General features: G+C 41.5%; 1 protein-coding gene across 1 annotated transcript in view; it reads left to right on the top strand.

The window, feature by feature from the left end:
* Positions 1-15,882, top strand: part of LOC126028689 (40S ribosomal protein S9-like) — a 33,417-nt gene that overhangs the window by 5,709 nt on the left and 11,826 nt on the right. The window contains 1 exon segment of the mRNA XM_049787623.1: positions 10,577-10,682. Coding sequence (XP_049643580.1) covers positions 10,577-10,682 — 106 coding nt within the window.

Raw genomic sequence — 15,882 nt, forward strand, 5'->3', positions numbered from 1 at the left:
TTCTTCCAGGTTCTCATTTTTAGTGGCATAGAGTTTCTCAAAGTAGTTTCTGGTTACCCTTTGAATCTCTGCAATATTGGTAGTGATCTCCCCTTTTTCATTTTTTTTTTTTGGTTTTTGGGTCACACCTGGCAGTGCTCAGGGGTTACTCCTGGCTATCTGCTCAGAAATAGCTCCTGGCAGACACGGGGTACCATATGAAACACCGGGATTCGAACCAACCACCTTTGGTCCTGGATCAGCTGCTTGCAAGGCAAACGCCACTGTGCTATCTCTCCGGGCCCCCCTTTTTCATTTCTAATACGAGTTATCAAGTTTTTCTCTCTTTTTCTTTGTTAGTTTTGCTAATGGTCTATCAATCTTGTTTATTTTTTTCGAAGACCAAATTTTGCTTTCATTGATCTTTTGGATTGTTTTTTGGGTTTCCACTTTGTTGATTTCAGCTCTCAACTTTGTTATTTCCTTCTGTCTCCCTATTTTTGGGTTCTTTTGTTGAGCACTTTCTAGTTCTATTAGCTGTGTCATTAAGCTACTCAGGTAAGCTCCTTCTTCCTTCCTGATGTGTGCTTGCAAAGCTATAAATTTTCCTTTCAGTACTGCTTTTGCTGTGTCCCATAAGTTCTGATAGTTTGTGTCTTTATTGTCATTTGTTTCTAGGAAAGTTTTGATTTCCTCTTTGATTTTATCAAGGATCCACTGGTTATTCAGTATGAGGCTGTTTAACTTCCAGGTGTTAAAGGTTTTCTGTTTCCCTTTGGAATTCACATATAATTTCAGGGCCTTGTGGTCAGCGAAGGTAGCCTGCAAAATTTCTATCCCCTTGATATTATGGAGGTATGTTTTATGTGCCAGCATGTAGTCTATCCTGGAGAATGTCCCATGTACATTGGAGAAGAATGTGTATCCAGGTTTCTGGGGATGGACTGTCTTATATATATCCACTAGGCCTCTTTCTTCCATTTCTCTCCTCAGATCTAGTATATTCTTGTTGGGTTTCAGTCTGGTTGACCTGTCAAGTGTTGGCAATGCCGTGTTGAGGTCTCCCACAATTATTGTGTTGTTATTGATATTATTTTTCAGATTTGTCAACAATTGTATTAAATATTTTTCCTGCCCCTTATTCGGTGCATATATGTTTAGGAGAGTGATTTCTTCCTGCTGCACATATCCCTTGATCAATACAAAATGTCCATTCTTGTCCTCCACAACTTTCCTAAGTATAAAGTTTGCATCATTTGATATTAGTACGGCCACTCCAGCTTTTTTCTGAGTGTTGTTTGCTTGGATAATTTTTCTCCAGCCTTTTATTTTGAGTCTATATTTGTTCTGACTATTCAGGTGCGTTTCTTGTAGGCAGCAGAAGGTTGGATTGAGTTTTTTGATCCATTTGGCCACTCTGTGTCTCTTAACTGGTGTATTTAGTCCATTGACATTGAGAGAAAGAATTGTCCTGGGAGTTAGTGTCATCTTTATATCGAAGTTTGGTGTGTCTTTTGGTCAGTCTTATCTTAAAGTAGGTCTTTCAATTTTTCTCTTTTTTTTTTTTTTTTTTTTTGGTTTTTTGGGCCACACCCGGTGACGCTCAGGGGTTACTCCTGGCTATGCGCTCAGAAGTCGCTCCTGGCTTGGGGGACCATATGGTACGCTGGGGGATCGAACCGCGGTCCGTCTCCTAGGCTAGCGCAGGTAAGGCAGGCACCTTACCTCGAGCGCCACTGCCCGGCCCCTCAGTTTTTCTCTTAAGACTGGTGTTGAGTCCATAAAGTTTCTGAGCTGTTGTTTGTCTGTGAAACCATGTATTCTTCCTTCAAACCTGAAAGTGAGTTTTGCTGGGTGCAGTATTCTAGGCAAAGCACTTATTTCATAGTTTTGTCACTATGTCCCACCACTGCTTTCTGGCCTTGAGTGTTTCTGGTGACAAATCTGCTGTAAACCTCAAGGATGTTCCCTTGAATGTAATTTCTCTTTTTGGTCTTGATGTTTTCAGAATTATATCTCTATCTGTGGGATTTGTCATTGTGACTAGGATGTGTCTTGGGGTGTTTTTTCTGAAGTCTCTTTTAGCTGGTACTCTTCGGGCATGCAGGATTTGATCGAATGTATTCTTTAGCTCTGGAAGTTTCTCTTTAATGATGTTCTTGACCGTTGATTCTTCCTGGAGATTTTCTTCCTGGGTCTCTGGGACTCCAATGATTCTTAAGTTGTTTCTGTTGAGCTTATCAAAGACTTGTATTTTCATCTGTTCACATTCTTTGACTAATTTTTCCATTGTCTGTTCATTTGCTTTAAGTTTTTTTTTTCCAATCTTTCCCGCTATATGGAGTTGTTTTGTATCTCGTCTTCCAGAGCACTAATTCTATCCTCAGCTTCTGTTACCCTTTTGGAGAGCTTATCCATTTTGTCATTCAATTCATTTACTGAGTTTTGCAGACCTGTTTTTGACCTGTTATTTCAGTTTGGAGTTTTCTGATTTCTGTCTTCATATGTTCTTGGTTCTTATTAGTGTTCTGTTCAACTCGATCCATGATTTCTTTGAGTTCTGTGAGCTTCTTCCATATTTCTTCTCTAAACTCTTTATCTGATACTGACTAGTTGGTTGGCCATTTTCTGGTCATCACAGTTGCCATCTTCATTTTCTATATCTGATGCTAGCCTACGTGTTTCCCCATTGTCACACTTGTATTGTGGGTTATTCTACGTGTTGTGGTGGTATTCATTGGCTAAATGATGTGCGTGGCCACGCTCCTCTGGCTTCATCCTTTCTGGGTGGGTTGACTCACCTCCAAGGAAGGGAATACCTCTGTGGTTGAAGCCTCACACAGGATCAAATCTTAAGCCTAAGCATGCAGCAGAAAAGACGGTCTAGAGAGAAATGCTGGGCTTCAGAGATCCAGCACAGTTCCTTGTGTGATTTTTCCTTCTTGTTGCAGTGGCGTTCTTTCATTAGAAAGAGCACATGGCCGTGAAGAGAAGCAGAGTGGCTGTACTCTCGTGGAGCCTCTGGGAGATCGATTTTTCTGGGCCCTTTTAGGCCCACTCCCAAGAGATTCAGGACATAGGAGATAGGACAGTAGAAAAACACGCACAGGCAACACTCACGGTTTCTCACAGTTGGGAACTACTGGGCAGGCGTACATTTTTATTTTTGGTTTATTGGCCACACCTGGCGTTGCTCAGGGGTTACTCCTGGCTGTCTGCTCAGAAATAGCTCTTGACAGACACGGAGGACCATATGGGACACCGGGATTTGAACCAACCACCTTTGGTCCTGAATCAGCTGCTTGCAAGGCAAACACTGCTGTGTTATCTCTGTGGGCCCAGGTGTACATTTTTCTTTTTCTTTTTTTTTTATAAACATTTTTTTTATTTAAACACCTTGATTACATACATGATTGTTTTTGGGTTTCAGTCATGTAAAGAACACCACCCATCACCAGTGCAACATTCCCATCACCAATGTCCAAGTCTCCCTCCTACCCACCCGACCCCCGCCTGTACTCTAAACAGGCTCTCCATTTCCCTCATACTATCTCATTATAAGGAAAGTTCAAAATGTAGTTATTTCTCTAAACTCATCACTCTTTGTGGTGAGCTTCCTATGGTGAGCTGGAACATCCAGCTCTTTTCACTTTTGTGTCTGGAAATTATTATTGCAAGAATGTCTTTCATTTTTCTTAAAACCCATAGATGAGTGAGACCATTCTGCGTTTTTCTCTCTCTCTCTGAATTATTTCACTCAGCATAATAGATTCCGTATACATCCATGTATAGGAAAATTTCATGACTTCATCTCTCCTGACAGCTGCATAATATTCCATTGTGTATATGTACCACAGTTTCTTTAGCCATTCATCTGTTGAAGGGCATCTTGGTTGTTTCCAGAGTCTTGCTATGGTAAATAGTGCTGCAATGAATATAGGTGTAAGGAAGGGGTTTTTGTACTGTATTTTTGTGTTCCTAGGGTATATTCCTAGGAGTGGTATAGCTGGATCATATGGGAGCTCGATTTCAAGTTTTTGGAGGAATCTCCATATTGCTTTCCATAAAGGTTGAACTAGATGGCATTCCCACCAGCAGTGGATAAGAGTTCCTTTCTCTCCACATCCCCGCCAACACTGTTTATTCTCATTCTTTGTGATGTGTGCCATTCTCTGTGGTGTGAGGTGGTATCTCATCGTTGTTTTGATTTGCATCTCCCTGATGATTAGTGATGTGGAGCACTTTTTCATGTGTCTTTTGGCCATTTGTATTTCTTCTTTGTCAAAGTGTCTGTTCATTTCTTCTCCCCATTTTTTGATGGGATTAGATGTTTTTTTCTTGTAAAGTTCTGTCAGTGTCTTGTATATTTTGGAGATTAGCACCTTATCTGATGGGTATTGGGTGAATAGTTTCTCCCATTCAGTGGGTGGCTCTTGTATCCTGGGCACTATTTCCTTTGAGGTGCAGAAGCTTCTCAGCTTAATATATTCCCATCTGTTAATCTCTGCTTTCACTTGCTTGGAGAGTGCAGTTTCCTCCTTGAAGATGCCTGTAATGTCCTGGAGTGACTTGCCTATGTGCTGTTCTATATATCTTATGGTTTTGGGGCTGATATCGAGGTCTTTAATTCATTTGGATTTTACCTTCGTGCATGATGATAGCTGGGGGTCTACATTCAATTTTTTGCAAGCGGCTATCCAATTGTGCCAACACCACTTGTTGAAGAGGCGTTCTTTGCTCCATTTAGGGTTTCCTGCTCCTTTATCAAAAATTAGTTGATTGTATGTCTGGGGAACATTTTCTGAGTATTCAAGTCTATTCCACTGATCTGAGGGCCTGTCCTTATTCCAATACCATGTTGTTTTGATAACTATTGCTTTGTGGTACAGTTTAAAGTTGGGGAAAGTAATTCCTCCCATATTCTTTTTCCCAATGATTGCTTTAGCTATTCGAGGGTGTTTATTGTTCCAAATGAATTTCAAAAGTGCCTGATCCACTTCTTTGAAGAATGTCATGGGTATCTTTAGAGGGATAGCATTAAATCTGTATAATACCTTGGGGAGTATTGCCATTTTGATGATGTTAATCCTGCCAATCCACGAGCAGGGTATGCGTTTCCATTTCCGCGTATCCTCTCTTATTTCTTGGAGCAGAGTTTTATAGTTTTCTTTGTATAGGTCCTTCACATTTTTAGTCAAGTTGATTCCGAGATATTTGAGTTTGTGTGGCACTGTTGTGAATGGGATTGTTTTCTTAATGTCCATTTCATCCTTATTACTATTGGTGTATAGAAAGGCCATTGATTTTTGTGTGTTAATTTTGTAGCCTGCCACCTTGCTATATGAGTCTATTGTTTCTAGAAGCTTTTTGGTAGAGTCTTTAGGGTTTTCTAAGTAGAGTATCATGTCATCTGCAAACAGTGAGAGCTTGACTTCTTCCTTTCCTATCTGAATTCCCTTGATATCTTTTTCTTGCCTAATCGCTATAGCAAGTACTTCCAGTGCTATGTTGAATAGGAGTGGTGAGAGAGGACAGCCTTGTCTTGTACCAGAATTTAGAGGGAAGGCTTTTAGTTTTTCTCCGTTGAGGATAATATTTGCCATTGGCTTGTGGTAGATGGCTTCAACTAGATTGAGAAAGGTTCCTTCCATTCCCATATTGCTGAGAGTTTTGATCAAGAATGGGTGTTGGACCTTATCAAATGCTTTCTCTGCATCTATTGATATGATCATGTGGTTTTTATTTTTCTTGTTATTGATGTTGTGTATGATGTTGATGGATTTATAGATGTTAAACTATCCTTGCATTCCTGGGATGAAACCTACTTGATTGTAGTGGATGATCTTCTTAATGAGGCATTGAATCCTATTTGCCAGGAGTTTATTGAAGATCTTTGCATCGGCATTCATCAGCGATATTGATCTGTAATTTTCTTTTTTTGTAGCATCTCTGTCTGGTTTAGGTATCAAGGTGATGTTGGCTTCATAAAAGCTATTTGGAAGTGTTTCCGTTTGTTCAATTTCATGAAAGAGTCTTGTCAGGATTGGTAGTAGTTCCTCTTGGAAAGTTTGAAAGAATTCATTAGTGAATCCATCTGGGCCTGGGCTTTTGTTTTTCGGCAGACCTTTGATTACCGTTTTGATTTCATCAATGGTGATGGGGGTGTTTAGATATGCTACATCCTCTTCCTTCAACCGTGGAAGATTATAAGAGTCCAAGAATTTATCCATTTCTTCCAGGTTCTCATTTTTAGTGGCGTAGAGTTTCTCAAAGTAGTTTCTGATTACCCTTTGAATCTCTGTCATATCAGTAGTGATCTCTCCTTTTTCATTCCTAATATGAGTTATCAAGTTTCTCTCTCTTTCTTTGTTAGGTTTGCCAGTGGTCTATCAATCTTGTTTATTTTTTCAAAGAACCAACTTCTGCTTTCGTTGATCTTTCGGATTGTTTTTTGGGTTTCCACTTCATTGATTTCTGCTCTCAGCTTTGTTATTTCCTTCTGTCTTCCTATTTTTGGGTCCTTTTGTTGAGCACTTTCTAGTTCTATTAGCTGTGTCATTAAGCTACTCAGGTAAGCTCCTTCTTCCTTCCTGATGTGTGCTTGCAAAGCTATAAATTTTCCTCTTAGTACTTCTTTTGCTGTGTCCCATAAGTTCTGATAGTTTGTGTCTTTATAGTCATTTGTTTCCAGGAACCTTTTGATTTCCTCCTTGATTTCATCTCAGACCCACTGGTTATTGAGTATGAGGCTGTTTAACTTCCAGGTGTTAATGTTTTTCTTCTGAGTCCCTTTGGAATTCACAAATAATTTCAGAGCCTTGTGGTCAGCGACGGTAGTCTGCAAAATTTCTATCCTCTTGATATTATGGAGGTATGTTTTATGTGCCAGCATGTAGTCTATTCCTGGAGAATGTCCCATGTACATTGGAGAAGAATGTGTATCCAGGTTTCTGGGGGTGGAGTGTCGTATATATATCCACTAGGCCTCTTTCTTCCATTTCTCTCCTCAGGTCTCGTATATTCTTGTTGGGTTTCAGTCTGGTTGACCTATCCAGTGTTGACAAAGCCGTGTTAAGGTCCCCCACAATTATTGTGTTGTTATTGATATTATTTTTCAGATTTGTCAACAGTTGTATTAAATTTTTTCTGGTCCCTCATTCGGTGCATATATGTTTAGGAGAGTGAATTCTTCCTGCTCTACATACCCCTTGATTAATATAAAATGTCCATCTTTGTCCCTTACAACCTTCCTGAGTATAAAGTTTGCATTATCTGATATTAGTATGGCCACTCCAGCTTTTTTATGGGTGTTGTTTGCTTGGATTATTTTTCTCCAGCCTTTTATTTTGAGTCTATGTTTGTTCTGACTATTCAGGTGTGTTTCTTGTAGGCAGCAGAAGGTTGGATTGAGTTTTTTGATCCATTTAGCCACTCTGTGTCTCTTGACTGGTGCATTTAGTCCATTGACGTTGACAGAAAGAATTGTCCTGGGATTTAATGCCATTTTTATATCGAAATTTGGTGTCTTTTGGTTAGTCTTGTCTTAAATTAGGTCTTTCAGTTTTTCTCTTAAGACTGGTTTTGTGTCTGTGGAGTTTCTGAGCTGCTTTTTGTCAGTGAAACCATGTATTCTTCCGTCAAACCGGAAAGTGTGTTTTGCTGGGTATAGTATTCTGGGTGAAGCATTCATTTCATTCAGTCTTGTCACAATATCCCACCACTGCTTTCTGGCATTGAGTGTTTCTGGTGACAGGTCTGCTGTAAATCTCAAAGATGCTTGCTTGAATGTAATTTCCCCTTTTGATCTTGCTGTTTTCAGAATTCTGTCTCTATCTGTGGGATTTGTCATTGTGACTAGGATGTGTCTTGGGGTGGTTTTTCTGGGGTCTCTTTTGGTTGGTACTCTTCGAGCATGCAGGATTTGATCACCTATATTCTTTAGCTCTGGAAGTTTCTCTTTAATGATGTTCTTGACCATTGATTCTTCCTGGGAATTTTCTTCCTGGGTCTCTGGGACTCCAATGATTCTTAAGTTGTTTCTGTTGATCTTATCATAGACTTCTATTTTCATCTGTTCCCATTCTTTGACTAATTTTTCCGTTGTCTGCTCATTTGCCTTAAGTTTTTTGTCCAATCTCTCCTGCTGTATGGAATTGTTATGTATCTCATCTTCCACAGCACCAAGTCTATTCTCAGCTTCTGATACCCTGTCCCAGAGCTTATCCATTTAGTCATTCACTTCGTTTACTGACTTTTTCAGGCCTGTTAGTTGACATGTTATTTCAGTTTGGAGTTTTGTGATTTCTGTCTTCATATTTTCTTGGTTCTTATTAGTGTTCTGTTCAACTCTGTCCATGGTTTGTTTGAGTTCTTTGAACATGTTCCATATTGCTAGTCTAAAGTCCTTATCTGAGAGGTTGATTATTTGGTCGGTCATTATCTGGTCCTCAGAATTGTCATCTTCATTCTCTATGTCTGATGCTGGCCTGCGTTGTTTCCCCATTGTCACACTTGTATTGTGGGTTTTTCTACGTGTTGTGGTGGTATTCATTGTGTATATGATGTAGGGTGCACACTCCTCTGGCTCCGCCCTTTCTGGATGGGCTGACTTTCCTCTAAGGGAGGGGAGTCCTCTGTGGATGAAGCCTCACACTGGATCAAATCTTAGGCCCGAGCACGCAACAGAGAAGATAGTCCAGAGAGAAATGCTTGCTTCTGTGATATAGCACAGTTCTTAGTGTGATATTTTTCTTATTGTTGCGATGGTGTTCTTTTCTTAGAAGGAGCGCACGGCCGCGTAGCGAAGTGGAGTGGCCGTGCTCTGATGGAGCCTCTTTTGCCCCACTCCCAAGAGTTTCACACAAGAGGACAGTAGACAGACATTTACAGTTCGCACTCACAGTTGGGCCCCTCTGGGCGGGCTTAGATTCGTGTCTTTTCCCCGCCTGATGTCCCACGCAGGGAATCGGGCTTCTGCAGCAGTCTGCCGGCCGGTTTTTATGTTCTGAAGTCCCGCCCTGGACAGGTGTACATTTTTCAATGTGTGAATTTTAAAGTTCTTTCTTTCTTTCTTTCTTTCTTTCTTTCTTTCTTTCTTTCTTTCTTTCTTTCTTTCTTTCTTTCTTTCTTTCTTTCTTTCTTTCTTTCTTTCTTTCTTTCTTTCTTTCTCTCTCTCTTCCTTCCTTCCTTTCTTTCTCACTCTTCTTCCTTCCTCCCTCCCTCCCTCACCTTTTTCTTTCTTTCTTTCTTTCTTTCTTTCTTTCTTTCTTTCTTTCTTTCTTTCTTTCTTTCTTTCTTTCTTTCTTTCTTTCTTTCTTTCTTTCTTTCTTTCTTTCTCTCTCTCTTCCTTCCTTCCTTTCTTTCTCACTCTTCTTCCTTCCTCCCTCCCTCCCTCACCTTTCTCTTTCTTTCTTTCTTTCTTTCTTTCTTTCTTTCTTTCTTTCTTTCTTTCTTTCTTTCTTTCTTTCTTTCTTTCTTTCTTTCTCATTCTTCTTCCTCCCTTTCTTCCTTTCTTCCTTCCTCCCTCCCTCCCTCCCTCCCTCCCTCCCTTCCTTCCTCCCTTCCTTCCTTCCTTCCTTCCTTCCTTCCTTCCTTCCTTCCTTCCTTCCTTCCTTCCTTCCTTCCTTCCTTCCTTCCTTCCTTCCTTCCTTCCTTGGTCATGCCCGGCAGTGCTCAGGCATTACTCCTAAATCTATGCTCAGAAATCACTCCTGGCAGTCTCGGGGGACCATATGGGATGATGAGATTTGAATCACCGTCCTTCTGCATGCTAGGCAAACGTCCTACTTCCATGCTATCTTTCCGGCCTCAAGTCTTTTCTTTCTTTATGGGTGTGTTTAATTTTTTTGCACATTGCTTTCTGATTGAAACCCATCTCGTTAGTGTTCAGGGTCGAAATCTGAGATTTTGGATCCAGAATAGCTAACCATGCAGAGAACAATACCAACATGCCAGAGAACCTCACTCCACAACTGAAAAGATAACACAGCAGTAGGGCATTTGCCTTGCATGCAGCTGATTCAGGACAAACAGTAGTTCCAACCCAAGCATCCATTAGTGTGACCCAAAACACACAGAAAAAAAGAGAAAGAGAGATAACCTCACTTGTTTTCTTGAAGACCAATGAGCTTGTTGACTGGCATCTGCTACATATTGTGGAGAAGAAAAAGTTCTTGAGAGCTAGATCATACACAGGAGATACCAGCACATGAGACTGTATGGATCCATGTTTCCCTTGTAACTCTACCTTGGGCCTTGGTGTCCTGTTCAATGAGAGTATCATAATCAGGGTGCATTTCCTCCTTGTGGAACTTGAGAAAATGTCTCCATGTACCTCAACAAAACAAAGCCTAAAATGAGGATGGGAGAGAAGTTGTGGAATGGATAGCAATTGGGCATGTCTGGCTGAGGTTTTGGTGGTGTTGAAACTGATTGCTCAGTGGCTTGGGAGAAGCTGGTCCGTCCACGTGGCAGTGATGTTGGTTTCCTTGGCTATTTACCATTTGCTAAATTTTAAGCTCTCAGGGACTTGAAGCCCCCCAACTTCATGTAGAACCCAAGCGTGTTGCCCCATTAACCATCTCGCACCCTTTTTCAGGCAAAAATGTGATCAGCAATAAGCATGAGGTCTGGAGGGTCAAGTTCTTGCTGGCCAAGATCCACAAGGCCACCTTGGAGTTGCTGACGATGGAGAAGAAGGACCTGTGGCGTCTCTTCAAAGGAATGTGACGGGGAGGCAGGACACACTTCTAGGTCCTGGGAGGTCTCCTTGTGTCCACGGCTATTGATGTGTATGGCAGTGAGGGGTGGCTTTCTAATTTGCCATTATCATTATTATTTTTAGTTTTTGGATTGCACTTGGTTACTCCTGGCTCTATGCTCAGAAATTGCTCCAGGCTTGGGGGACCATTTAGAGACCTGAGATTGAACCCAGGCCTCCCCCCTGGGTCATAGCATCCAAGGCTAATGCCTTCCCACTGTGTTATTGCTCCAGACCCTAATTTGCCATTATTAAAAGAAATCACGAGGTCAAGGAAGTGCTAGATCACTTTACCTCTTATGTGTATATGTTTCCTTACTTTGGACATAGAGCTAAAGTTGACTGGCTTGGAGGAGAACACAGTCAAATGGGCAGACCAGTCAGTATATGCTAGCACAGTGAGTACTGATGCTATTAGTGCAGTGCGATTTCTGGGATGTCTGCTGGGGTTACCAAGTATATCAAAGTATGTAATTGTCTTAAAAGGGGATTGGGGCCGGTGAGGTGGCGCTAGAAGTAAGGTCTCTGCCTTGAAAGCACTAGCCAAGGACCATGGTTCAAGCCCCTGGTGTCCCATATGGTCCCCCCCAAACCAGGGGCAATTTCTGAATGCTTAGCCAGGAGTAACCCCTGAATATAAAAGGACGTGGTCCAAAAAACAAAACAAACAAAAAAAGGGAAAAGTCAGGTGCATTTCAGCAGAGGTTTTAGATGTATTTTGGGGTGTGGCCATACCATGTAGTGTTCTAGGGTTACTCCTGGATCTGTGCTCAGGAATTGCTCCTGATAGGCTCTGGGGACTGTATGAGTTGACGGGGATCAAACCTGCCTCAATCCTGGGTTAGCTGCATACAAGGCAAACACCCTACCACTGTGCTACCACTCAGCAAAGTTTTTTTGGGCATCCCACACCTGCCAGGCCAAGACCAAGATGACTGTTGGTTCCCAGACAGAAGTGGAAGTTGGAAGCTCTACCTCAAACCCAGGGGAGGCTTTCTAGAAAATGAAGCTAATTAACCTGAAACTAGAAGGTGAGTCTGAAGTGATGTCCTGGCTCTGCCTCTTGTCGCTTGGCTATTTCCATCTGGCTATTCCCACTTAGTTGGATTCTGGCTTCTTGGAAGGTTCCTTATGTCTAAAGTTTGTTAAAGGTTTGCCTGCACTGAGCAGTGGAAGTTTTCTTTTCTGAAATGGGAAGGGACTCATCACAGATTAAGATGCTTGGAGGGTGCTTTATTAGAATATCTTTTCCTTTTATTGGTTTTGGGTCACACCTGGCAGCGCTCAGGGGTTATTTCTGGCTATACGCTCAGAAATCGCTCCTGGCAGGCTCAGGGATGTTGGAATTTGAACCACTTACCTTTTGCATTCAAGGCAAACACCTTACCTCCATACTATCTCTCCAGTTCTAGAATTCTTTTCCTTGATGTTTTATACAGATTAGACTTTTGACTTTTTTTTAACTACCAAATATCTAAGAAGAATCCAAATGAAAGGACATACTATGGCTTAATTTAGTGTGTGTTCATTCTATAAACAACCTAGAGAAGACTTATTTCAAAAGTAATTGCAATCTATTCTTTGTCCAAGATTGGAAACCATTAATTTGAACACAATTAATTTAACAGTTACACTCAAAACAATAATAACATTGAAATACCTTTTTTGGTGGGGTCATGTCCAGCTGTGCTCCTGGCTCTGCTCAAGTTTATTGATAAACATATTAATTATTGAGTCTTGGATGGGGATGATGATGGTGAGATGGATGGAAGGTGAGGTCTTTCTCTGGCCAGGGCCACATGCCTGCAACTCCCTCTAGTGGTGGTCTCAGGGTGGCAGCAAGGAAATGTTTCACAGGCAGGCAGGTTCCAGAAGACATCAACTTTATTAAGGCCCTAGCCATCATGTGTGGCTCCTAAGCTTTTTAAACCTTTTAAGCCAAGGGCTGGAGCTATAACACATTGGTAGGGCATTTGCCTTAGACGGTAAAGAAAGCTGGTTCGAATCCCAATATCCCATATGATCCCCCGAGCCTGCTGGGAGTGACTTCTAAGTGCAGAGGCAGGAGTAACCTGAGTGGTGTTGGGTGTGACCCCAAAACAAAAACAAAAACAAAAAGAAAAGAAAAGAAACAAATAAAACAAAAGCAAAAACAAAAAAAAACTTTTAGCCAGCCCCATAAGTAGCCCTGCATACAGGGCTACTGCATAAGTAGCCCTGTGTCTACCAGCCAATTCTCTTGCTGAATCCTTTCTCAATCACCCTTCTGAATCTCCCTCTATCCTCCTGGTGAGCAAAACAGGAAGCCAAACACCCCTCCCAGATGTGGGCAGGTCTGCCTCTCAAGGTGAGCAAAACAGGAAATAGGGGAAGGGGAGTTACATCTAACTTTAAAAACTTTTTTTTTAAATTTTATTTAAACACCTTGATTACATACATGATTGTGTTTGGGTTTCAGTCATGTGAAGAACGCCACCCATCACCAGTGCAACATTCCCACCACCAATGTCCCAAGTCTCCCTCCTCCCCACCTAACCCCTGTACTTTAAACAGGCTCTCCATTTCCCTCATACATTCTCATTATTAGGAAGGTTCAGAATGTAGTTATTTCTCTAGTTAAACTCATCACTCTTTGTGGTGATCTTCCATATTTTCTTGGTTCTTATTAGTGTTCTGTTCAACTCGATTCATGATTTCTTTGAGTTCTTTGAACATATTCCATATTGCTAGTCTAAAGTCCTTATCTGAGAGGTTGATTATTTGGTTGGCCATTATCTGGTCCTCAGAATTGTCCTCTTCATTCTCTATGTCTGATGCTGGCCTGCGTTGTTTCCCCATTGTCACACTTGTATTTTGGGTTTTTCTACGTGTTGTGGTGGTATTCATTGGCTATATGATGTAGGCAGCACACTTCTCTGGCTCCGCCCTTTCTGGATAAGCTGACTGGTCTCTAAGGGAGGGGAGTCCTCCGTGGGTGAAGCCTCACACTGGATCAAATCTTAAGCCCAAGCATTCAACGGAGAAGACAGTCCGAAGAGGAATGCTTGCTTCTGTGTTATAGCTCAGTTCTTAGTGTGATTTTTTCTTCTTGTTTCGATGGTGTTCTTTTCTTAGAAAGAGCGCAAGGCCGTGTAGCGAAGCGGAGCAGCCGTGCTCTGCTGGAGCCTCTTTTGCCCCACTCCCAATAGTTTCACGCAAGAGGACAGTAGAGAAACATTTACAAGGAGCACTCACAGTTGGGCTCCACTGGGCGAGTGCAGATTCGTGGCTTTTCCCTGCCTGATGTCCCAAACAGGGCAGCTGGCTTCTGCAAAAGCCCACCGGTTTTCACATTCTGGAGACCCGCCCTGGAAATGGCGTCTGGGAGAGCAGATTTCTGGAGCGTCTTTTGCCCCACTCCCAAGAGTTTCACGCAAGAGGACAGTAGAGAAACATTTACAAGGAGCACTCACAGTTGGGCTCCACTGGGCGAGTGCAGATTCATGGCTTTTCCCTGCCTGATGTCCCAAACAGGGCAGCTGGCTTCTGCGAAAGCCCGCCGGTTTTCACTTTCTGGAGACCCGCCCTGGAAATGGCGTCTGGGAGAGCAGATTACAACTTTAAAAACTTTTAAAAACTTTCTTTAAAAAACAAAAAGAACACAGGTTATCTTTTGTTTTCCTGGCTTCTGCCTTTGGCCAAAGACGGGAACCTTAATATTCCCAAAGGTCACAACATCTCAAGTTTTTAAAAACATAAGTTTCCTGCAAAATATACTAATAGTGGAGCCAGAGAGATAGCATGGAGGTAAGGCATTTGCCTTTCATGTAGAAGGAAAGTGGTTCAAATCCTGGCATCCCATATGATCCCCCATGCCTGCCAGGGGCGATTTCTGAGCAGAGATCCAGGAGTAATCCCTGAATGCTGCCGAGTGTGATCCAAAAGCCAAGATATATATATATATATATATATATATATATATATATATATATATATATATATATATATATATATATATATATATATATACACACACTCATAGCTTAAAATTCTTTAAAATTAATGCTTATTTCCTGGAAGTTTCTTGTTCCTATTATTTAACCTTTCTTACTTAAAGCTATTTAACCAAGCACTTTTCCCTGGAATGTTCTATTCCTATTCATTATCCTTTCTCTAAACAAATTACAAGAACATTTATACAGAACATACATTTTGAAAACAGGCTAATACATTAAAGCACAGGATAAAATGTTATGCAGTTGGAAACATTAATTATGGAAAACTGTAAAGCACATGTAAATCAGGAAGACAATGACTTAGAACAAGAGATACACCTGAAATAAAGTTAATGCAGTGATTTTAAAGAAAAATTTTCAGTTTGGCTTTGCTGTTTTCTATGTCCTTTTTAAATGTTTATCCCACCACAAATTGTCTAAACTTAAATACACTGTGGACTTCTCCAATTTATCTCATCACCTTACACCAATTGCCCAGACTCTGGGCTTCTCCCAGGCTGTTCACCACGTAGCTTTACTTCCATGGATTCCTGGTTCCCGCAGATGGGTTCAACGGAGCTGCAGTGTTCCAGTTGCCTGGTTTGTATCTTCTCTGCAGCTACAGCTTGCCACTGCCACTGCTGAAAGCAACTAAGATCATCTGAGTCCAAAGTCCGAAGTTTCAAATTCAAATCAGTGTCTGGACTGAGGTTTTAATCCATAGAAATTTGTCCTTTTTCATGAAGACTTTTTCCCCTGGTCCTTTTCCAATCATAGCTCTCCATCAATATCTGAGAAGGCCAAGGTCCTTGGAAAAAGGACTTTTTGTGAAAAAATCTCAGTCGTGTGCCTTAGATGGGGGTGATTCAAGCTTTCACCTTCCCTCCTTTGCTGGCCCTTCTGACCCCAGAAGGGGACTCTGCCATGTTTATAAAAGGCTCCACGTGGTGGCCCAGACTTTAAGGCTCATTCCAGCTGAAAAGAGCCAAAATCAAACACAAGAAAGGAATCACACCATCATTGCAGTCTTATCTGTCCAAGGTTCAAATCAATGTTAGGGATACAAATTTTGAATTAAATATTAAATTATAAAGTCCTTGATGGTAGTGAAGGATTGTGAGATGGATGGAGGGTGTGGTCTTGCTCTGCTGACCAGGGCCACAAGCCTAC

Source organism: Suncus etruscus, chromosome 14, assembly GCF_024139225.1.
Source record: "Suncus etruscus isolate mSunEtr1 chromosome 14, mSunEtr1.pri.cur, whole genome shotgun sequence".
In the NCBI taxonomy this organism is placed as follows: domain Eukaryota; kingdom Metazoa; phylum Chordata; class Mammalia; order Eulipotyphla; family Soricidae; genus Suncus; species Suncus etruscus.